The 23,456-nt window shown below is 45.1% G+C and overlaps 2 protein-coding genes across 2 annotated transcripts in view; one reads left to right on the top strand and one right to left on the bottom strand.

The window, feature by feature from the left end:
* The window catches only part of LOC144602233 (gamma-glutamylcyclotransferase-like), a 22,271-nt gene extending 6,533 nt beyond the window's left edge, over positions 1-15,738 (bottom strand). Inside the window, exons 1-3 of the mRNA XM_078415079.1 lie at positions 15,351-15,738; positions 9,396-9,538; positions 1,053-1,191 (exon numbers count right to left, since the gene is read on the bottom strand). Coding sequence (XP_078271205.1) covers positions 1,053-1,191; positions 9,396-9,538; positions 15,351-15,617 — 549 coding nt within the window. The 5' untranslated portion in view covers positions 15,618-15,738. The remainder of the gene's footprint in view (positions 1-1,052; positions 1,192-9,395; positions 9,539-15,350) is intronic.
* rp9 (RP9 pre-mRNA splicing factor) overlaps positions 15,606-23,456 on the top strand; it is a 25,786-nt gene continuing 17,935 nt past the window's right edge. The window contains exons 1-2 of the mRNA XM_078415092.1: positions 15,606-15,934; positions 23,059-23,089. Of these exons, the coding sequence (XP_078271218.1) occupies positions 15,795-15,934; positions 23,059-23,089 (171 nt within the window). The 5' untranslated portion in view covers positions 15,606-15,794. The remainder of the gene's footprint in view (positions 15,935-23,058; positions 23,090-23,456) is intronic.

Here is a 23,456-nt window from a genome sequence, read left to right as displayed (position 1 = left end):
AAAGTCTGTCCTCATAAAGTCTGTCCTCACCTTCTCCATCATGGTCTGGTTTGGCTCAGCCACCAAGCATGACATCCGGAGGCTGCAGCGCATTGTTCGATCAGCCGAGAAGGTTGTTGGCTGCAGCCTTCCACCCATTGACGAACTGTACACTGCAAGGGCCAGGAGCGAGCGGGTAAGATCATGTCTGACCCCTCTCAACCTGGCCACAAACTCTTTGAAGCACTTCCCTCTGGGAGGCGACTCCAGACTGTCAAAGCCGCCACAGTCAGACATAAAAACAGCTTTTTTTTCCACGAGCAGTAGCTCTACTCAATAGCCAAAAGTCTGTAGCCTCCTTTTGCTCTGGTATTTTATTTTTTTCTTCACATGTTTAAATTATGTTTTATTTTTAATTGCCTGCTGTATATCGTGTTGTTATCCTTGCGAGCAAATCACCAAGGCAAATTCCTTGTATGTATACATACTTGGCTAATAACATTTATTCAGTATATGCACAAGGAAACAAATTCTTGTTATGGTACTCCTGATCACCAAAGTTGAGGCCCTATTCCAAAAGGAGTTCCCCCCTACAGTCTCAACATGTAAGCAAAGTTGTATGAAATCAAATCCCTTTATTACACCTTTTATGATTCTATCTATTAATAGAAAATGTAAACTTAGAAAAACAAAATATGTTAGCCCTATAAAAAAGGCAAATCTACAGGAAAATAGTTTTGTTCTAACTCTTTCTCTAGAAGAGCCAAAGATGAACCTCTTTTAAGTTTCTCTTTCCTTGCAAGGATCCCAAAGCACGAAAATACAAAATGAAACTATTTTGATGTATGGAATGGAGAAGTAATAGCAAATAGAAATATTTCCTCCCATGATTAATAATCAAAGCAGGTTAGGACTTGCAAAACACAATGCAGTTTAATGCTAATGATGCGCAGCACAAAAATGAATTCCTGAAGGAGGATAATAAAGGCCATTGTGGTCTAATCCTGGATCAACAAATCTCTTTTTACTTTGAATTTATTTTCAAATAATTCAATTTACTTTAATTGACCTACCTCTTTGTAAAGTGGTGATGTGAGGGAGACATTAAAATGATTCATCTGATAGGTCAGACAAATAATTTCTCCTCCTCTATCTTTCTGCTCAACTTTAACTTCCATTGGACTGTAGATTCCTTCCTGAACACCTTCTTGACTGTTGCAGAGAGAAAACACACTTGTGGTCAGAAACAAATACAAGCTGCAATATGAACCAAATGTCACGTATTTTGTTAAACACCCGTTGAATTTTATGTACATTTATTGAAAATATTTGTACATGTATTGAAATATTGCTTCCATCAAAGGATAGCCTGCAAGCCTTTGATGGTCCCAAGCATTTCTTGGATGGGATCACAAGATCCGCTGCCTGGATTCTGCTCCTATTATGCCTCTGGCTGAACCCAAGTCGGGCATCGGTGAGTAAGTGCTGTTCGATTGCACACCTTTGTACAGTGGCAAGGAAGGAAGATATTGAAATAGAACAGCCACTCAGCATTTCATAATGAATGCAATTACGCACGCATCAGTCTTTGGCACTCAAGCCAAGCGTTGGGATGCTCTTGGAATCACCTCCTCGAGTCTGCTGTCTAGATATCCATCTGGATTTTTCAATAGACGGTGGTAGAGATGTGGAGCTCCAATTTGAACAATTGGTTATGAGACCACTTAGCCCAATCTATTACCATTTTGCTAAATGCAACATGGTGACGCAGCTTCACAATGTTGCCACCTCATGTTTGGCATACCCCTGCTATATCCGGCATGTCCTTCTCCACTGAACTAGGCAAAGGATTTTTACGAGAATGGTGCCAGGATTAGGGGATAGTAGCTACGGGGAGCGGTTGAACAAACTCAAATTGTTTTCTCTGGAAATGCCAGAGGTTGAGGGAAGACCTAACAGAAGTATACCAATAAAATTATGAGAGGCAAAGGGTAGACAGTCATAGATCTGATTGTAACTTCAAATCCGCAAACCCATTTACTCTGGGATACTATTCACCTCCTTGCTCATTAAGAATCTACATTTGCCACAGTCTTTCAGGAAGTTTCAGACTCATACAATCAGAAACAAAAAAATGGTGTCGTCTCTGCATTAAATGTGGCCCTCTAAAGCAATAACTCCCAGAACCATACTCTCACATGAGGAACCATATTCTCCACATTTACATTGTCAAAAACCTTCAGCTAATCTTATGTTTCAATGTAGCTCCTTTCACTCTTGTAAACACCAGAGATTCCAAGGCTAGTATTTCCAACCTTTCCTGCAAGACAAGCCATCCACTGCGAGTATTAGTCTGGTAAGTAAATGTCTGTCTGTCTCTAAAATTCTCTGTTCGTTTGTGTGTATATTAATATATTTGTGCCTGGACACAGCCAAAACAGTACACGATAGTGCAACAATTTTAGGCCCACCTTACCACCCCAGGGTTGGAATGTTATATATTTTTTAAATCACTTTTTAATCTTTCAAAATCACTTATTAAAGTTTTTAAAATCACTTTACTCTCCCTTTCGCCGTCACCCACGTAAGACGTCACAATGGGAAGTCCGAGTCCGCGCCTGCGCAGTTAGGACCAATCGCCGTCACCCACGTGTGACGTCACAATGGGAACTCAACGGCCATGCCCAGGCCTGCGCAGTTGGGACCCGTTGATATGATAAAGGCTTGCCAGTTCAGCTCCGGCACCTGCGCGGTTGGGGGAGGGTTGCCATGTTGTCTTCAGCTCCGGCGATTTTGTGTTCGCCTGCACCCGGCCCCGGGGGAGACTCCAAGGTGAAGGAAGATGATTGTCGTCCCGGTCATCTCATCATTCCCCTCCGTCTCCTCCAGCGCTTGCTTCAACCGACGGCGTCATTGAGTCCCTGCTCTCGCCTGGACCCAGTGCCCCGGACCAGGTTGAGGGAGGGAGGGGGTGGGGAGGGAAGAGGGTGGGGGGTAGTGCGGGTGCGGTGGGGGGAGTGGAGGAGGGGATGGGAGGGGGAGAGTGGGAGAGGGGGTGGTGGGGAATGGGAGTGCATTGGGGGAGGGGAGTAGGGGTGGGGGGAGGGAGGGAGGGGGGTGGGGGATGGGGGAGTGTGGGGGAGGGGAGTAAGGGTGGGGGGAGAGGAGTGGGTGGGGGAGGGAAGTAGGGGTGGGTGGAGGGAGGGGGTGGGGGAGAGGGGGGATGGGGTGGGGGGGGGATGGGGTTGGGGGGAGGGGGAGGGAAGAGTGGATTTGGGGGAGGGAGATTCGGGAGTGTGGGGGAGTGGATTAGGGGTGGGGGGAATGGGTAGAGGGAAGGGAGTGGGGGAGGAGGAATGGGGTGGGGGAGTGGGGTTGGAGGGGAGGGGGGTTGGGAGGAGGGGAGGGGGGGTGGGGGAGGGTGGGGTGGGGGAGGGGGGGTGGGGGAGGGGAGGGGAGAGTGGGGTAGTGGGGGAGGGGAGGGGGATGGAGGATGGAGTGGGTGAGTGGGGGGAGGGAGGGGGATGGAGAGGGTGAGTGGGGGGGAAGGAGGGGGGTTGGAGTGGGTGTGTGGGGCGGGGAAAGAGGAGGGCTGGCGTGGGTGAGGGGGGAGAGGGATGGAATGAGGTGGTAGGGGGGACTGAGTGGGGGGGTGGGCAGTGGAAGGGGGGTAGTGGGGAAGGGGGAGAATGGGGGAGGGGAGGGTGCTACACCAATGCAGGATAGCTTTGGGCCCAATGGATGGCTGTCGCATCCGCGCATGCGTGGTTGGGGGAGGGTTGCCATTTTATGTTCAGCTCTGGCGCATGCGCAGTTGGGGGAGGGTTGCCATGTTGTCTTTCACTCTGGCACATGCACAGTTGTGGGAGGGTTGCCATTTTGTGTTCAGCTCCCACCTCACGCTCGACGCCCGATTGGCCCGCGTGCCCATGTGGGGAGAGCGCTGACACTCCCCGCTCTGATTGGTCGCCGGCGTGTCCTGCTTTGCTCCTGCCGCTCACCCCCACGCGTGCTATATTGATTGCTACGACCTCCCGCTCGACGCCCGATTGGTCCAGGTCCCACGTGGGGGGAGCGCCGACGCTCCCCGCTCTGATTGCTCGCCAGCAAGTCCTGATTTGCTCCTGCCGTTCACCCCCTCGTGGAGTCTATCGATTGGCTACAACATCCTGCTCGACGCCCGATTGGCCCGGGTCCCCACGTCGGGTCGAATGATTGGTTCCGACCTCCTGCTCGACCCCCAATTGGTCCGGGTCCCACGTGGGGGGAGCGGTTTCTTCCCGCTCAAAGCAACTGCCGTCACAGTCGAGCCGACGCTGCTGTTGAATGAGGGCACAGTGTCGAGGATCTCCAAGAGAGGATTTTACCCATAAAAAGCAAAAACATTCCAGATAGGATTTATTTTATTTTTAAGAAAAAAACGCCATTTATTTCAAAGAACAAACGCGATTTTCCAATGTCACGATGGGAACCCAACGGGGAATAGGCCTCGAGTTGGATGGAAAAAATGGCCGGCGCTTCCAGTTCACCCTCGATCGCCATCGCTCGCCACCGATCAGCACTGCACGCACGGGGTACAGGTAAGTGTCTTTCACCGCCAACTTGTCCACGGATCGTTAGGGTCACTGTGCGCGCAGTTGTTGCTCTGCGCCCTCGCAGTTGGGACCCATTTGAGAGGGGATGGGGTAGGTGAGTGGGGAAGAGTTGGGATGGGGGGGAGGGTCGGGGCAGTGGAGGGGAGGAAAGGGAGAGTGGGGGGAAGGGGAGGGGGGAGTAGGGGTGGGGAGGAGAGGAGAGTGAATGGGGTGGGGGAGGGGAGTGGGGTAGGGGGAAAGGAGTGGGGGTGGGGAGGGGGTAGTGGGGGGTGGTACGAGGGGTTAGGGGAGTGGGGTGGGGGAGTGGGTGGGGGGGAGGGGTGGGGGTGGGGTAGAGGGGGACAGAGTGGGTGAGTGGGGGAGGAGGGGGGATAAGGGCGATTGAATGGGGGGGGGGATGAGGGTGCTAAACCAATACAGGAGAGGCTTTGGGTCCAAGGCTCTCTGGCTGCAGCACTGGCGCCATGGGGCCGAGTTGAGTGGCACCCTCTCCCCTTCCCTCTCCCCCCTCGCCCACCCACGGCCCCAGGAGACACTCCCCGCCCGGCCGCCCATTTTTGGAAAAGACCTCGGATCCATCTCAACCTCTTTATTTTACATAGCATATTTATTTCATTGAGATTTAAAAAAAATTTTTAAAGCAATTTATTTTAAAGCAGAAACGTGATTTTCCCAAGTCACAATGGAAACCCTACGAGGAATGGGCCCAACGGATCCACTTGGTCTAGTACTTTATACTATTCAAATGAATTATATCTGTCACTAAATAAGGAGACAAATACTTTGCACATAATCTAGATCTGGTTTCATTTATGCCCTATGTCATTGAAGCACAACTTACTTATTTTTTGATTAAATTCTTCCAGCAGTAACTGGTAATATTTGGTTGGGTCTTCTAATTATTTCCTGTATCTAACTTGCCTAGGCTACTCTCAAAGCACTTCTCAAACTCATAACCCCTGCCATCAACATGGATGGGAGCAGCAGAAAGATGGAAATGCCTGGAGATTCCCATCAAGTCGCACTGTCACACACATTTCTGTTTATTTTTTCTTTAAGAATGTAAATCCTGAATTCCCTATTGAAATCTTTTCTGGGAATACCTTCATTAAAAGGACTGCAGTAGTTCAGTTTAGTTCAGTTTAGTTTAGTTTACCGAGTTTAGTTTAGTTTAGTTCACATGTACTGAGATACAGTGAAACACTTTTGTTGCGTGCTAACCATTCAGCAGAAAGACAATACATGATTGCGATCGATCCATTTACAGTGTATAGATGCATGATAATGACATTTCATGCAAGGTAAAGCCAGCAAAGTCTGATCAAGGATGGTCTGAGGGCCACCAAAGAGGTACGTAGTGGTTCAGCACTGCTCTCTGCTTGTGGTCGGATGATTCAGTTGCCTGATAGTATAGTATAGTAGTATAGTATAGAATAGTATAGAACTTTATTGTCATTCGGTACAAGTACCGAACGAAATTACAGCAGTCACAAAACACAAAACACAACAAAAAAAGAAAAAAGTACACAGGACACACGACCCCAAGACAAACATCCATCACAGTGAGTCCAAACACCCCCTCACTGTGATGGAAGGCAACAAAACTTCCACTCTCTTCCCCCCCACGGACAGGCAGCTCGACCCCCTAACGAGGCGACCTACACGCACAGCCCCCGCAAGGGGATGGAAGGCCCCTTCATGGCTTCATGTTAATCTCTCAAGGGCAATAAATTCAGAAGCCAGTCAACAACTCTCTCAACCCAAATATGAAATTTTAAAAATCTCGCAGTCTGACAAATATATCTTTCATGACTGGCACAGCTCAGGCACAACTGCCTGTTGTAGTGCTACTATGTCACAGATGCAGATACATTCTTTGTCTTTGATACACTGTGCTACTTCCGAAAGTTATTCAACATGGAGAAGCACAGACCCAGCTGAGGAAGGGCAGTGGATAGTAATCAAAAGGAGGATTCCTCATGTATGATTCTCCTAGAATCTCCATGCAGATTCTGTGCTGGGGTGAATACCATACAGAGAAGAGGAGATATTTCAAACCTGGGCAACGTATAACCACTGTTGTGCAAGTGAAAAGTGACCCAGAATAACGTGCTTGGTATACTAATAATCAATGTTGCTGTTTTCTTATTACAAATGCATTGGGCTTATCCTAGATAAAGATTTAAATTATTTTATGCACATACCTGTATATCATTCAATATATCTGAAACACACATTTAAAAATAACTAGAATAGGGTGGACCCGTTGGGTCCAAACCTCTCCTGAGGGAGCCACTCACCCTGGCCCCGGGCGGCCATCGCGGTGGGCCCCGCCTCTTCCGCCCCACTCCCCCACTCCTCATTGGCCACCACTCCCATTACTCGGGCGGGTCCTGCCCCCGGTGGCCATCTTGGACATGGCATGTGGAAAAGGGATTTAAAGGATTTATTAAAGTTTAAAACGTCAAAAACTTTTAAAACATAACACCAATTTGAACAAAGCTTGCCACTGCACACCACAGGACAATGTTAAGATGGGCCTAAAATTATTGCGCTGTCGTGTACCCTTTTGGCTGTATTTCGGGAACAAACAAATATGTATACAAACAGACAAACATACAAGATGAGAGTTTTAGTAATATAAATATATACTAGACCAAGTGGACCCGTTGGGCCCAAACATCTCCTGCATTGGTGCAGCACCCTCTCCCCCCACTCCTCTCCCCCTCCCCTCCCCTCCTCCTCCCCTCCACCTCCCCCTCCCTTCCCTCCATCACCCATCCCTCACCCCTTCCCTTCCCCTCACTCCATCCCCTTCAACCCTCCTTATCCTCCCTCCTCCTCCCCTCCCTAGGAGATAGATTTAAACTTTAAATCAGTTATTAAAGATGTGATAGCATCACATTTGGAAAGTGGTGACATCATCGGACAAAGTCAGCATGGATTTACCAAAGGCAAATCATGTCTGATGAATCTTATAGGATGTAACTAGTAGAGTGGATAAGGGAGAACCAGTCGATGTGTTATATCTGGACTTTCAGAAGGCCTTCGACAAGGTCCCACATAGGAGATTGGTGTACAAACTTAAAGCACACGGTATTGAGGGTTTAGTGTTGAGGTGGATAGAAAATTGGTTGGCGGACAGGAAACAAAGAGTAGGAATAAACGGGTCCTTTTCGGAATGGCAGGCAGTGACTAGTGGGGTACCGCAAGGCTCAGTGCTGGGACCCCAGTTATTTACAGTGTATATTAATGATTTGGACGAGGGAATTGAATGCAACATCTCTAAGTTTGCGGATGACTCAAAGCTGGGTGGCAGTGTTAGCTGCGAGGAGGATGCAGAGTGACTTGGATAGATTAGGCGAGTGGGCAAATGCATGGCAGATGCAATATAATGTGGATAAATGTGAGGTTATCCACTTTGGCGGCAAGAACAGGAAAGCAGAGTATTACCTGAATGGTGACCGATTGGGAGAAGGGGAGATGCAACGTGACCTGGGTGTCATGGTGCACCAGTTATTGAATGCAAGCATGCAGGTACAGCAGGCAGTGAAGAAAGCGAATGGTATGCTGGCATTCATAGCAAGAGGATTTGAGTTTAGGAGCAGGGAGGTTCTGCTGCAGTTGTACAGGGCCTTGGTGAGACCGCACCTGGAGTATTGTGTGCAGTTTTGGTCTCCTAACCTGAGGAAAGACGTTCTTGCCTTAGAGGGAGTACAGAGAAGGTTCACCAGATTGATCCCTGGGATGGCGGGACTTACATATGAGGAAAGACTGGATAGACTGGGCTTGTACTCGCTGGAATTTAGAAGACTGAGGGGGGATCTTATAGAAACATATAAAATTCTTAAGGGGTTGGAGAGGCTAGATGCGGGAAGATTGTTCCCGATGTTGGGGGAGTCCAGAACCAGGGGTCACAGCTTAAGGATAAGGGGGAAGTCTTTTAGGACCAAGATGAGAAAACATTTCTTCACACAGAGTGGTGAGTCTGTGGAATTCTCTGCCACAGAAGGTAGTTGAGGCCAGTTCATTGGCTATATTTAAGAGGGAGTTAGATGTGGCCCTTTTTGCTAAAGGGATCAGGGGGTATGGAGAGAAGGCAGGTACAGGCTACTGAGCTGGATGATCAGCCATGATCATATTGAATGGCGGTGCAGGCTCGAAGGGCCGAATGGACTACTCCTGCACCTATTTTCTATCATATCATATCATATATATACAGCCGGAAACAGGCCTTTTCGGCCCTCCAAGTCCGTGTCGCCCAGTGATCCCCGTACATTAACACTATCCTACACCCACTAGGGACAATTTTTACATTTACCCAGCCAATTAACCTACATACCTGTACGTCTTTGGAGTGTGGGAGGAAACCGAAGATCTCGGAGAAAACCCACGCAGGTCACAGGGAGAACGTACAAACTCCTTACAGTGCAGCACCCGTAGTCAGGATCGAACCTGAGTCTCCGGCGCTGCATTCGCTGTAAAGCAGCAACTCTACCGCTGCGCTACCGTGCCGCCCTTGTTTTTTATGTTTCTAAAATGTGAATAACTTTAAAAATATAACACCGATTTCAATGAAACTTCTTCCATTAGCACCAAAGGGACGGCGGTGAGTAAGGTGGGTCTAAAATTGTCACGCTATCGTGTACCGTTTTGGCTGCAGTTCAGGAACAAACAAACAAACGAAAGTTTTAGTATATAGATATAGATAGATAAACAAATCATACCTGATTTATCTTTACGATCCCTTTGGAGCAACACATCAATTTAAAATAAATGTTTTGCTTCAAAATATTAAGGAGTATTAAACAAAATACTTACTCATCCAAAGACTGTCGATCATCGCCTTTCAAACACCATATAACTCCCCATACTTCATCATTAGGACTTGGTATAATAGTGGCAGCACCTCCTCCCCATCTGCTTGAATGTATACCTATTTCGCCAAATGCAAGCCTATAGCCCTAAAGAAGAAAAGTATTGGTTTCACAAATATGATACCCCTCTTAAAAAAATATTAAATCTATTTTGAGATATCAAGATTGCAACTTACAGTCACTAAACAAGCTAAAAATAAGTTTATAAATCAAATAGGTTTTATAAAGTTTTGGAGCCAAACATAAAAGAGATAAAAAGGTAATCAAAGAGTGAATTTTTACATAGGTGGTCCCTGAGGCTCAAAGAATATCTGTTTCCAATACAATTCATTGGGTTCTCAGATGAACAATGCAGCCCACTCAGAATCCATTCAGGGCAGGAGGATCATGAAGGCACAGGACCTGGCTGGCTCCTGATGGCTGGTGTCGATGTTAAATGGCCCAGGAGAAGTCGGGAGAATGCGTGGAGGACAGCGAGATCAGTGTGTAGAATGCAACATGCATAATATGCGTTCATAATATGCAACAATTCTCTAGCCAGTTTTTAGTTTTAGAGATACAGCGTGGAAACAGAACCTTCAGCCCACCAGTCCATGCCAACCAATGATCACCCAAACACTAATTCTAATCCCATACACTAGGGACAATTTACAGAGCCAATCAACCTACAAACCTGCATGTCTTTGGAATGTGGGAGGAAACAGGAGCATTCGGAAAAAAAACATGTGGTCACATGGAGAACGTGTAAACCCCGTACAGACAGAACCCATAGTTAGGATTGAACCCGGGGTCTCTGGCGCTGTAAGGCAATAACTCTACCACTGCAGCACTGTGTCACCCTCACACGTTGCATCCTGGATGACTAGAGAGTAGCTAACATTGTTTCTTATTTAAGAAGGAAAGTGAAAAGAATTCCATAGAATTATAGGCCGGTGAGCTTCACATCAGTGGCAGAGAAACTATTAGAAAGGATTCTTCAATTTTCAGTCTAGTCTATTATAAACATACTGACTCCTACAGCTATCTTCTAGCTTCTTGGTGCTCCTGCAACTTTTATTCCACTAAATTTGCAACTGAAACAAAGTATTTAATTTGAGGCAGAGCTTTTCAATTTTAATTAAAAAATGAAAAAATACACCTTAAAAGTCCGCTTGGATTTTTTTTAAATCATAGGATTTCATGCCACCCACAAGTCATACAAAGAGAATTTTACATTTGCATTTATTTTACTTTAAGAATGTCGCACCTAGCTTTCAAATGCTCATAGAGACACATGACATTTCCTCTTCTCTGAGGGATGCAAATAATTTTCTACTTAAATCAGTGGCTAAATCATTACAATAACTGGTCAATGATTTATATTAGAAACCTTGAACTTGAATTTCCCTGACTAGTAAACAATGTCATGGGAGCTTTTCTGGCAACAAGAGAACAAAACAGGTTCACAGTTTAACATTTCATGTGAGAGAATATGTCATAAACAATGAACCATTCAACAAGTTTGGGCTATGTCCTTAAAGCGTCAAAAAAAATTGCAACTATATAACAAGAATTACAATCCAAAGAAATTTACAGATATTAAAATACTGTACTTAGGTATAATGGAAAGTAGTGACACAAGGGGATAAGTAATGAAGAAATAAGAGATGAAAACAAAGAGATAATAGATGCTGGAATCTGGAACAAAATCACTGAAATCAGCTCATTAGATGCAGGTTATGTTGATGATTCAAGTCAAGATAATGGGATGTTAAATTTCATTGACTGCGTCTTGAGGCATGGACTCTTATAAACATTGGCTATGCCGCATCTGGTCGCAACACAAAAGGATTGCACTGGAGAATATGCATAGGAGATTCACTAGGATATTATCTGACTAGTAATTTTCACTTAAAAGAAGAGATTGGATAGGAAGGCTTTAATTTCCCTGGAGTAGAAGAGATTGAGGATCAACCTGATAAGAGATAGACAAAACTATGAGGGGATTAAATACAATACAATGCAATATATCTTTATTGTCATTGTACAGGGGTACAACCAGATTGGGAATGTGCCTCCCATACAATGCAATAATTTAATTAGCTAGTCAGTATTAATTTAAACAACCCAATGAAACAAATTGTAACAGTTTTAAAACAGAATAAAGTGCAAGTAGAGTAGGAGGTGTAGATCTGTGCCGGATCACTGTGCGATGTGACCATCCGGCTCAGCAGGACCGGTTCATAGCAGCTATGGCCCTGGGGATGAAGCTGTTCCTGAGTCTGGAGGTGCGGGTGTAGAAGGCCTTGTATCGTCTGCCCGATGGAAGGAGTTCGAACAGACTGTTGCAGGGGTGTGAAGAGTCTTTGTGGATGCTGGTGGCTTTTCTGAGGCATCGTGTGTTGTAGATGCCCTCCAAGGCTGGTTGCTGTGTTCCGATGGTCCTCTGAGCTCTATGGACTACCCGCTGAAAAGCTTTCCTCTCTGCCTCAGGTTATAGGAGATTCACTAGGATATTATCTGACTATTAATTTTCACTTAAAGGAAGAGATTGGATAGGAAGGCTTACGTTAGATAAATTAGGTTAAATCAGGTTAGATAAAATATATATTTTTCCCCATGCCGGGTGTCTAAAACATGAGAGCATAGCTATAGGTGAGAGTTTAGTTACTTTAGAGAAACATGCCCTTCGGCCCACATTAACACTATCCTATACACACTAGGGACAATTGATACTTTAAACAAGCCAATTAACCTGAAAATGTGTACGTCTTTAGAGTGTGGGAGGAAACCGAAGATCTTGGAGAAAACCCAGGCAGGTCATGGGGAGAACATACAAACTCCATACAGACAGCACCCGGGTCTCCGGCGCAAACGCTGTAAGGCAGCAACTCTACCGTTGCACCACCGTGCTGCCTAGGTTTAAGTTAGGTTTAGAAGGGATCCAAGAATGATTTGTTCCCCTACTCAGGGTGGCTGGAATCTGGAATGTGCCACCTGAGAGGCAGTGAAGGCCACAACAAGGATATAGGTGGAGACAGGAAGATAAAGGGAAAACTTGGAAGGGGGAGGGGAAGAGAGGGACAGAGGAACTATCTAAAGTTGGAGAAGTCAATGTTCATACTGCTGGGCTGCAGGCTGCCCAAGCGAAATATGAGGTGCTGTTCCTCCAATTTCCGGTCATGCCATCATCTTTAATTCTCACAGGACAGAAAATAAATCCAAAAGTGCAGCATCCCTTGATAAAACACTAGAACATGTCTAGAAAGGAAACTGCAGATGCTAGGATCGAGAGTAAGAAAACGAAATGCTGCAAGTACTCAGTAGGTCAGGCGGCATTTGGAGAGGCAGAGGGGATGGTCAACATTTCAGGTTGAGACCGTACATCAGTCAACCAAGGTATCTCATTGCATTGAATCTCATTGTAGCCAACACAACAGATCTGTGAGGGAGGACAACAGTCTTGGGTCCTTCCGCTACTGGACATGAAGTCTGGTATTGGTCATCCCACAAACAAGAGAAGGGATGTAAGCCCAGTGGAGGCATGAGTAAAGGGCCTGTCCCACTTAGGCAATTTTAAGGCGACTGCGGCGACTAGGCTGTCGCCGAACGTTCGCCGGGGTGTCGCGGGCATAATCGTGAGGAGTCTTCCAAAGATCGTAGTGGATCATAGTGGATCTCGGTGCATCGCCGAGAAATCAAACGGTTTGAAATCTCTCGGCGACAGCTGGCTTGTCGCCAGGCATCATAGCTTATTGCGGACGCTGTCCCCAGGTTTGATAGGTTCTCTTAAGATACATTTAGAAGCACATAATATTAAAATAAATAAAGTCATTTCAAAATACCATAAAATGCTTGTGTTTAACCAATTTATTTACCATCAGGACATTTGACAGGTAGATTGGACGCGTGGGAATTTTCGTGATGTTTTTGGCCTCAGCCATTACATTTAAAGTGGGCTCCAAACCCAGATATTCAATCCAGAAACCAGATAAGCATCTCCCTTACATTTTCAAAGAATGCCCACACACTTTTCACAAATATCCACTGATCCACTTTTTTTTTAATACAGCTATTAGTAAACTGGAAGTAAATCCAGTTTATTCTGTGTTACAGTGAAGCTTGGTTTTTAAGTAACCCATACAAGGTGTTATAGTTCAAAACACTCAAGTACTTACCGACTTGTCAGTGATTTCAGCGAGAATTAGGAGAATTAGGAAAATTAGGACGCCGGAGAAGCATTGACAGCGTGGGAATTTTCGCGATGTTTCAGAAGACGCTGTAACTCGACCTGACTCGGCATTGTCGTGGTCATTATCGTCGGGTAAAAGAAAAGGTCGGCGATCTGCTATGACTTTGACAGTTGCCAGCAGTCGCCAAAAAGATCACCTAAATGGGACAGGCCCTTTAGTTAGTTAGTTAAGTTTAGTTTATTGTCGCATGTACCAGGTTTATGGTCATGTTTACCGAGGTACAGCAAAAAGCTTTTGTTGCGTGCTAACCAATCAGCAGAAAGGCTGGTGGGGTGAGAGCTGCTTTACGTCCTCGTCGTCCACCCTGGGTAGTTCTACGGAACTGGCAAAATTTGCAGCAAAGCATCAATTACGGTACTCTGAAGCACCAATTGCCACTTTTGATTGTTGTAGTTGACATACGAAAGAAGAAGCGGAAAGGTAATACATGATTACAATCAAGACATTCACAGTGCACAGATACGTGATGTCGGAATAACGTTTAGTGCAGGATAAAGCCATTAAAGTCCAAAGGTCTCCAATGAGGTAGATAGTATGTGTAGGAAGGAACTGCAGATGCTGGTTAAACCAAAGATTGAAACAAAAAGCTGGAGTAACTCAGCAGGTCAGAAAGCATCTCTGGAGAAAAAGAATCGGAGGCGTTTCGGGTCGAGATTCTTCTACAATACCCCAAGGCGACTCATTCAGGAATAGAGACGTTCAAACTAGAAAGGGGAAGTGTGGTGTTTGGTGTACTGTGTGGGGTGGGAGGATCTGTTGCTCCTCCCGTGCAGCAGGTGGCGCTGCACAGGGCAAAGGGAGATGTTTTGTACATCGTTATCTTGGCTGTACACAGTGTGGACTGCACTGAACTTCAATGCGTCCTTCAGCATTGTACTCCTGCACCTTTGAATGTGCCTGTCAGAAACATTCAGTTTAATTTATTGTCACATGTACAGTGAAAAGCTTTTGTTGCGTGCTAACCAGTCAGCGGAGAGACAATACATGATTACAATCGAGCCATTTACAGTGTATAGAGATACATGATAAGGGAATAACGTTTCCCTTATAGCGAATAGCGGGGTTGCAGCCATTTTAGTTGTCTTGCTGCCAGCATTGAGTTAATGTAATAAAGACTTCTGTTGTACCTTGAAGACTCGCAAAGTTTCATACAGGCATAGAACAAGAACACGAAAAGTTGCTTAAAGCTTAAATGAAGTTTAAGTAAATTGGAATTCTCATTTGCCTCACAACACAACAGTCAATCAATAGTCGTTTATTTGTCACATACACAAAAAATGTGTAGTGAAATGAAAAATTACCCGCAGTTCAACAATAAGACCAATAAGAATAAGAATAATCAATAAAAATGCAATAACACATACAATCGTAAACTAACACCAAACAAAAGAAACATCCATCACAGTGAGTCTCCTCCAGTCCCTCCTCACTGTGATGGAAGGCCAGAATGTCTTTTTCTCTCACATTGCTTCTCTCCAGAGATGCTGCCTGTCCCGCTGTCCAGTTACTCCAGCTTTTTGTGTCTATCCAGAGCGGTTGGTTGTTCGCCAGAAGTGACATGGTGGAGGCATACAATCAGTCAGATTAATCGGAAGGACGGTGAAACTAGTCGGAGAACTGTCACGATCCGCTCTCGCTCTCGCTCTCGCTCTCGCTCTCTCACTCACCTTCAAGCAGCCGACGGACACTTGCACCGCCGTCGGGTTCTGGAGCAGCAGCCGCCTCCGCAGCATGTTGCTGCCGTAGGCGAAGTAGTTGAAGTCTTCTCGGCTGACGAGACCACAGCCGTGGCCCGGGCCTCCTCCGGTCGCGGTCATGACAACAAGGGCCAGAGTTAGCGGGGCAATACACGACACCTGCCCGAGCATCTCCCCCTCCCTCCTTCCTTCCTTCCTTCCTTCCTTCCTTCCCGAGCGGCGGTGGCCAGCGCGCATGCGCGGCCCTGTGGAAGGTGCTGGATCGGCGGCAACCCGGCTCCGCGATGGCGGACGGAGCAAATCCCGCGGCTCTACCTCGGGTCGCCCGTGCCGGGCGGCGGTGAATCCTAGAACCGCTGTCCCCTCTCCTCCTCCCCCCGGCAATCTGGTCGTGCTCCCCGCTCGGCTGGCGAGATGGCGGAGGGCAGCCGGGCGAGTGGAAAAGAGCGCCGGCACCGCCGCCGTTCGGCCGAAGACAGGGCAGGGGAGCCGGAGAGGAAGAAGAAGAAGCGGCTGCACCAAGAAGTGAAGAAAATCAAACACGTCGAGACCTTGTAAGGACGAAAGGGGAGAAGGGATGGGAGGGAGGGAGGGGTGGAATCAGAGAGTGTCCAGCGAGCCCAGGCCCGGGGGGGACCGTGCACACACCTCGGGCCGCCCACAAACTGCCCAACCGGGTCGATCAGCATCTGAGGAGGAGACGCTGAGCATCCTTCTGCTTCTACCCCAGATGCAGATTTACCCGTTAGGTTCCTGCAGCAGCTTTGACAATAAACAGTAGGTGCAGGAGGAGGCCATTCGGCCCTTCGAGCCAGCACCGCCATTCAATGTGATCATGGCTGATCATTCTCAATCAGTACCCCGTTCCTGCCTTCTCCCCACACCCCCTGACTCAGTCTGAAGAAGGGTCTCGACCCGAAACGTCACCCATTCCTTCTCTCCCGAGACCTGACCTGCTGAGTTACTCCAGCATTTTGTGAATAAATCCCCCTGACTCCGCTATCCTTAAGAGCTCTATCTAGCTCTCTTGAATGCATTCAGAGAATTGGCCTCCACTGCCTTCTGAGGCAGAGAATTCCACAGATTTACAACTCTCTTTGAGTAAAAAGTTTTTCCTCATCTCTGTTCTAAATGGCCTACCCCTTATTCTTAAACTGTGGCCCCTGGTTCTGGACTCCCCCAACATTGGGAAGATGTTTCCTGCCTCTAGCGTGTCCAATCTTATATGTTTCAATAAGATCCCCTCTCATCCTAAATTCCAGTGTATACAAGCCCAGTCGCTCCAGTCTTTCAACATACAACAGTCCCGCCATTCCGGGAATTAACCTGTTTCGTTTATTGCTGCAGATTCCTGTAGCTGCAGCAGATTCCTGTACACTCGCCTCATGTCTGCAGCTCAGCTTGGACCAGGGTGAACTCCCCGGGTGGGATGCTGTCTGATCTGATTTGATCTAATTAATCCCTAAAGTGCAAGAACTCCATCCTCCTCCCCCTGCAGCTCCCACGAATTCCCGCTGGATGACTGTTGGCCAATGCCTTCCATGGGCCTGCTGGTGGTTTTCCCTCTCTTGTCCTCCTCCCCCTATTCGGCATCCCTGGTGGGAAGGAGTAAACAAGAACTAAATCACCCAAGAGTCAAGAGTATGTTTTATTGCCATATGTCCCTGAATGGAACAATGAAATTCTTAAGATAACCACACAATGCTGGAGTAACTCAGCGGGTCAGACAGTATCTCTGGAGATCATGGATAGGTGACATTTTGGGTCGGTCCCCTTCTTCAGACATGGATAGGTGATGTTTCGGGTCGGGACCCTTCTGAAGTGTTCCGACCCGAAATATCACCTATCATGTTCTCCAGAGATGTTGCCTGACCCATTGAGTTACTCCAGCACTTTGGAGTAAGCCAACATCTACAGTTCCTTTTTATTACAGATATGTAAACAGTACTCTGTAAACACCATAATAAACAACAAAAAGTTTAGTAATATGCTCTCTACCTGTAGGTTCAAGAAAATATTTGTTGGCATACTGTATCTCCTCAATCTTCTAAGGAAGTAGAGGCTTTGATTGGCTTTCTTTATGATTAGAAACATAGAAAATAGGTGCAGGAGTAGGCCATTCGGCCCTTCGAGCCTGCACTGCCATTCAATATGATCATGGCTGATCATCCAGCTCATTAACCTGTACCTGCCTTCGCTCCATACCCCCGATCCCTTTAGCCACAAGGGCCACATCTAACTCCCTCTTAAATATAGCCAATGAACTGGCCTCAACTACCTTCTGTGGCAGAGAATTCCACAGACTCACCACTCTCTGTGTGAAGAAATGTTTTCTCATCTCGGTCCTAAAAGACTTCCCCCTTATCCTTAAGCTGTGACCCCTGGTTCTGGACTTCCCCAACATCGGGAACAATCTTCCCGCATCTAGCCTCTCCAACCCCTTAAGAATTTTATATGTTTCAATAAGATCCCCCCTCAGTCTTCTAAATTCCAGCGAGTATAAGCCTAGTCTATCCAGTCTTTCTTCATATGAAAGTCCTGCCATTCCAGGGATCAATCTGGTGAACCTTCTCTGTACTCCCTCTAAGGCTAGAATGTCTTTCCTCAGATTAGGAGACCAAAACTGTACACAATACTCCAGGTGCGGTCTCACCAAGGTCCTGTACAACTGCAGCAGAACCTCCCTGCTCCTGTACTCAAATCCTCTTGCTATGAATGCCAACATACCATTCGCTTTCTTTACTGCCTGCTGCACCTGCACGCTTGCTTTCAATGACTGGTGCACCATGACACCCAGGTCACGTTGCATCTCCCCTTTTCCTAATTGGCCACCATTCAGGTAATACTCTGCTTTCCTGTTCTTGCCGCCAAAGTGGATAACCTCACATTTATCCACATTATATTGCATCTGCCATGCATTTGCCCACTCTCCTAATCTATCCAAGTCACTCTGCAGCCTCCTAGCATCCTCCTCGCAGCTAACACTGCCACCCAGCTTCGTGTCATCCGCAAACTAAGAGATATTGCATTCGATTCCCTCGTCCAAATCATTAATATATATAATTCCGTCAGTGTGCTGAGTCTCCACACATCAATGTTGAATTTGAAGTTTTTGACTCAAAATTTGGAGTGTTTCGAGTGTCACTTTCGGTCACTCTGCTACAGGAATGATAAAGTTAAGCTGGAAAGAGTGCAGGGAAGATTTATGAGTATGTTGCCAGGATCCTGAGCTGTAGTAAGAAGTTGGATAGGCTAGGTCTATTTATTTGAGTGCAGGAGGCTGAGGGATGATCTCATAAATGTATAAAATCATGAAGGGAATAGATGCGGTCAATGCACAGACTCTTTTACCCAGAGTATGAGAATCAAGAACCAGAGGACCTGGGTTTAAAGTGAGAGGGGAAAGATTTAATAAGAACCTAAGAGGTAACTTTTTCTCACAAATGGAACGAGGTGCTAGAGAAGATATTATAACATTAAAAGACATTTGGACAAGTACATGGATAGGAAAGATTTAGAGGGACATGGGCTAATTGCATGCAGGTGGGGCTGGCATTGATGGGGCATCTTGGTCATCATGGATAAATTGAGCCGAAGAACCTGTTTTAGCACGGCATGACTCTATGTCGTGAGTGTATGGTACAATGTTCAGCATCTCTTCCATTTCTGGAGTTGATGATCAATTTTAAAAGATTTCACCATAACTTGTGGTTCCCATCAACTTCTTTGCTCTTTTCAAGTTGTAAGCTGGGCATTCCTGATTCAGCATGTTCCCCGCCTATCTCAACAAAACCAGTACTTTAATTAATGATGCCCCATTATCACCACAAAAGTGTTGCATCTATGCCTTAACTCTCCATCTCATCTGCACTGTACCTTCAACGTCTATTTATGTGTGTCATTTGTCTTAAGTATATTGCCTTGGCATGGAAAACAACATCAGCAATTTTAATTTCAAATTCAATAAATATAAAATCTTGAGATTCCAGGCCATTACAAGGAACATAAATATGCATGATATTTTGAAATGAGCCTGTATCAATGTGGAAGATTCTCAGCAAACAATATTCTACAAATACTTCCTAGAAAGTATTCTTCCTGGAAATACCTCTTGGAGATCCTTCAATGCTGCATGCTTCCATCAAATTCTTCTCTTTAAGCACCTTGAGCAGTTTCATCTCCTTTGATGGTCCTTCCAACAATGCAGATATCAAGTTACTTATCACTCCAAAGTATTGCCTTTCCCACATTGGCCTTACAGCACCTGAGACCCTGCTTCGATCCTAGAGTGCTGGTGCTGTATGTGTGGCATTTAGACATTTTCCGTGACAACATGGGATTGTTACAGGAGCTCGGGTTTCATCTCACACCCAAAAGACGTGCAGGTTTGTAGTTTAATTGGCCTCCAAATTGCCCTGGTGTTTAGGAAGTGGATGCAAAAGTGAAATAACAGAATCAGCGAGAGGTTGGCATGGATTCAGTGGGCCGAAGGGCACATTTCCATGCTGCATCTTTCAATCAATAACCTTTCCTACATCTTTTCTTGATGTGTTTTAAACAATATAAGCAGTAATTACCAAACAATGTCTTTGGCCACAAACTTTTAACACTCATGGCCACAGTAAATCAGTGTTTTCTCTCACCCCCTACCTCTCCAATGATTGCTTCTTTTTTTCTTTTCCACCTTTATTTCCTAATCTTCGTTTCATTTTCCAACATTATTTACCTCTGCTTTATGTTTCTGTGTTTGGACTCGGGGAAGCCCTGTGAACTAGAGGATGAGATAGACATTCGGCAGCTGCGGCAGGGCTTGCACGCCATCACTTCCTACAAGGTGAAGCTAGGAGGCAGCTGAAGTGACACTCCCAAACATGCTCAATGCATTCTGCACATGCTTTGACAGGGAGAACACAGGATGTGCCTTCCTGGGCCCCCAAAGATATTAGAATCTCAGTCACAGAAGCCTACATCAGAATATCCTTCAGGAGGGAGAATCCTCGGAAAGTGTTTGGACCTGATGGCATGCCTAGTCACGTTCTTAAAAATTGTGCAGACCAACTGGCTGGAGTTTTTGTGGACATCTTCAACTTCTCGTAACCGAGGTCTAGGATTTCCACATGCTTTAAAAGGGTATCAATAATACCAGTGCCCACGATGAGTAGGGTGACATGCCTCATTGACTACAGACCGTTGGTACTTTGAGAGATTGTTTACAGCGCATATCAACTCCTACCTCACGAGAACCTGGACCCACTGCAACTTGCATACTGCCACAACAGGTCAACGGAAGATGCGATGTTGCTGGCTCTCCACTCTGCACTGGACCACGGACAGTAAAAACACATGTCAGGCTGTTATTCATAGCCTACAGCTCGGCATTCAACTCCATCATCCCCTCCAAACTGGTTACCAAGCTCATGGAACTGGGTCTGTGCATCCCTCTGCAACTCAATGCTCGACTTGCTGGATACTCGTCATACAGTGTGGAAACGGGACATTCAGCCCAACTTGCCCACACTGACCAACATGCCCCATCTACACTTATCCCACCTGCCTGCGTTAGGCCTATATCCTTCTAAACCTATCCTATATATGTACCTGTCCAAATATTTTTTTTAAGTTGCGATAGTACCTGCCTCAACTATCTCCTCTGACAATTTGTTCCATATACCTACCATCCTTTGTGTAAAAAAAACTTGCTCATCAGGTTCCTATTAAATCTTTCCCCCTTCGCCTTAAACCTATGTCCACTGATTCTTAATTCCCCTACTCTGGGTAAAAGACTGTACATTTACCCTATCTATTCAACTCATGATTTTTTACACCTATATAAGATAATGCCTCATCCTCCTGCTCTCTCAGGAATAAAGTCCTACCCTGCTCAACTTCTCTCTGTAGCTCAGATCGTTCAGTCCTGGCAAAATCTTCCTAAACCTTCTCTGCACCCTTTCTAGCTTAATAACACCTCAAGTGCACGTGTTCTAGTAGAATAATTAAGCCATTCGGCCCATCGAGTCCACTCAATCATTCAATCATGGCTGATCTCTGCCTCCTAATCCCATTTTCCTGCTTTCTCCCCATAACTCTTGACACTTCAATTCCTGAAGTTTTACTTTGTATTTTCTACTAGATCATCAATACTTTTTCATCCTTAGAAAATACTACTGCTGCAAATGAAACATGATTCACATTGCTTCACAAACATATTTGTTTTCATAATAACAAATCACTGTCCTTCGTAAATACATTCCACTTCAGACAAAAGGGATGTAATTTTTTTGTTGAATATCAGAATTTTTTAATCTATCGCAATTACGGAACAGATTTCAATCCTGTATCAAATGGAGAGTTGGATAACTTGGGAAGAATGAAAATAGATACAATGCAAAATGTAATGGAAGAGATAAGGGAATACTTGGGTGTTTTAAGAAGCAAAGTAAATAATGTGAATTATGTTTTGCACAGAGATATATCATTTGTAAAGAAGAGAATATTAAAAACACTGCTGGTTGGGTTAAAAAAAGCACATATTAAAAATTCATAAAGCTTTTAAAAAATATATTTCAAACAAATTATGGTGACAAACCCATGAAAACACCGGCATTTAAAAAAAAGGAGACCATTATTGGGTGCATATTGTTTGGGTGCAAACTGAAATGAAACTAGGCTGTTAGTACATTTCAGCATTAGAGTCTTTGTATAACCATATGACTTTTCAAGTTGAAATAAAACATTTCATGCACGTAACCCTCAAATGATTTGAATTGTTATTCTGGTTTACTTTACAGAGAAATATTTGGAACATTTTCGGTGAAAAATTAGAATCTTGTAAATCGTAGATTTTATAGCCACTGTGGTGATTTAATAATCTGAACATGCTTTAGGTACTAATTCTGAAAGATTCAGATTGGAACTTTAATGAAACATTAAATATTTTAATCACATTCTTAACTGAAACAACTCTCTGTCAAAAGGATTGACGGTCCTTGAAAAGTATTTAATAAAGCATTACATTTCTGGTTAATGGTCACCATGAGCATGTCGATGTTGTGGGACTGGGCAGCATTCTAGGCAGCTGATTGTTATTTGACATTTATATGATGCAAGTGTCTACACATTGGCCCAAGCCTGAATGATGTTTATTTTTTTCCTGACTGGAGAGGTTATGAAGTTAAATGCTTTTAAAAAGTTGGGATTTTTTGCCATGACATTTCATTCATTCTTGCAGAGTTGTACTCTTGAAATGGGGCATGGATCTTGGAAATGCTATACTAGCAATCAAAGTGATCATCAGATTGATAACAGGTTAATGCAGATGTGTCATCGACCAACAGCACTAAAGTAGAAGTGTATTGACTACATTGGATCCTTATATCCCTGAACCCTTGGTCGCAGGAGTACACTGTTGAAATTAATGACATTACTCAACTTCAAGTGAAGAGCAGAAACTATTGATTTTGTGTAAGAACAGTTCAGTCTTCCACAAGAAGGTCATCTCACTGCACTTCATTTATGAGTCACTTCAGGCTGTGGAAATCAGCAATATTCTAGGTTTACATTGGTTTTAATTTAGACTGACATTAAATTTGCACAATCTGAATGTACCGTTATTCATTAATAAGTTCATATTCCTGTAGACTATGTTTGTAAAAATCATTAAACTATTTTTTTTTAATAGTTACGAGAAGCCACCACCAGGAATGATTAAGGTTAGTCCTTATTTCAAATGTCACACGTATTCTTTCCATTTTCTTTTAATTTTGTAAAGATGGTAATCCTTTTAATCAGTTGGTAGGTAACTCCCCATGAATCTATATGTTACTAAAACTCTCATCTTGTATATTTGTGGATATTTGTTCCCGAAATACAGCCAAAACGGTACATGATAGTGCACCAATTTTAGGCCCACACCATTCGCCTGCGGTCTCGATTGATCAAACTTTCTTACATTTTAAAAGCAATTAACTTAATAAACTTTAATGAATGCACTCCCCCCCCCCCCCCCCCCCCCCCCCCCGACCTTCCTCCCGTGGTGCAGCGTGGCGGCAGAGGATTAAAGAAAATGGCTGTCGCCGT

Source organism: Rhinoraja longicauda, chromosome 2 (assembly GCF_053455715.1).
Source record: "Rhinoraja longicauda isolate Sanriku21f chromosome 2, sRhiLon1.1, whole genome shotgun sequence".
Taxonomy (NCBI): Eukaryota; Metazoa; Chordata; class Chondrichthyes; order Rajiformes; family Arhynchobatidae; genus Rhinoraja; species Rhinoraja longicauda.
The sequence above is the reverse complement of the archived record's forward strand: the minus strand, read 5'-3'. Positions and strand labels throughout refer to the sequence as shown.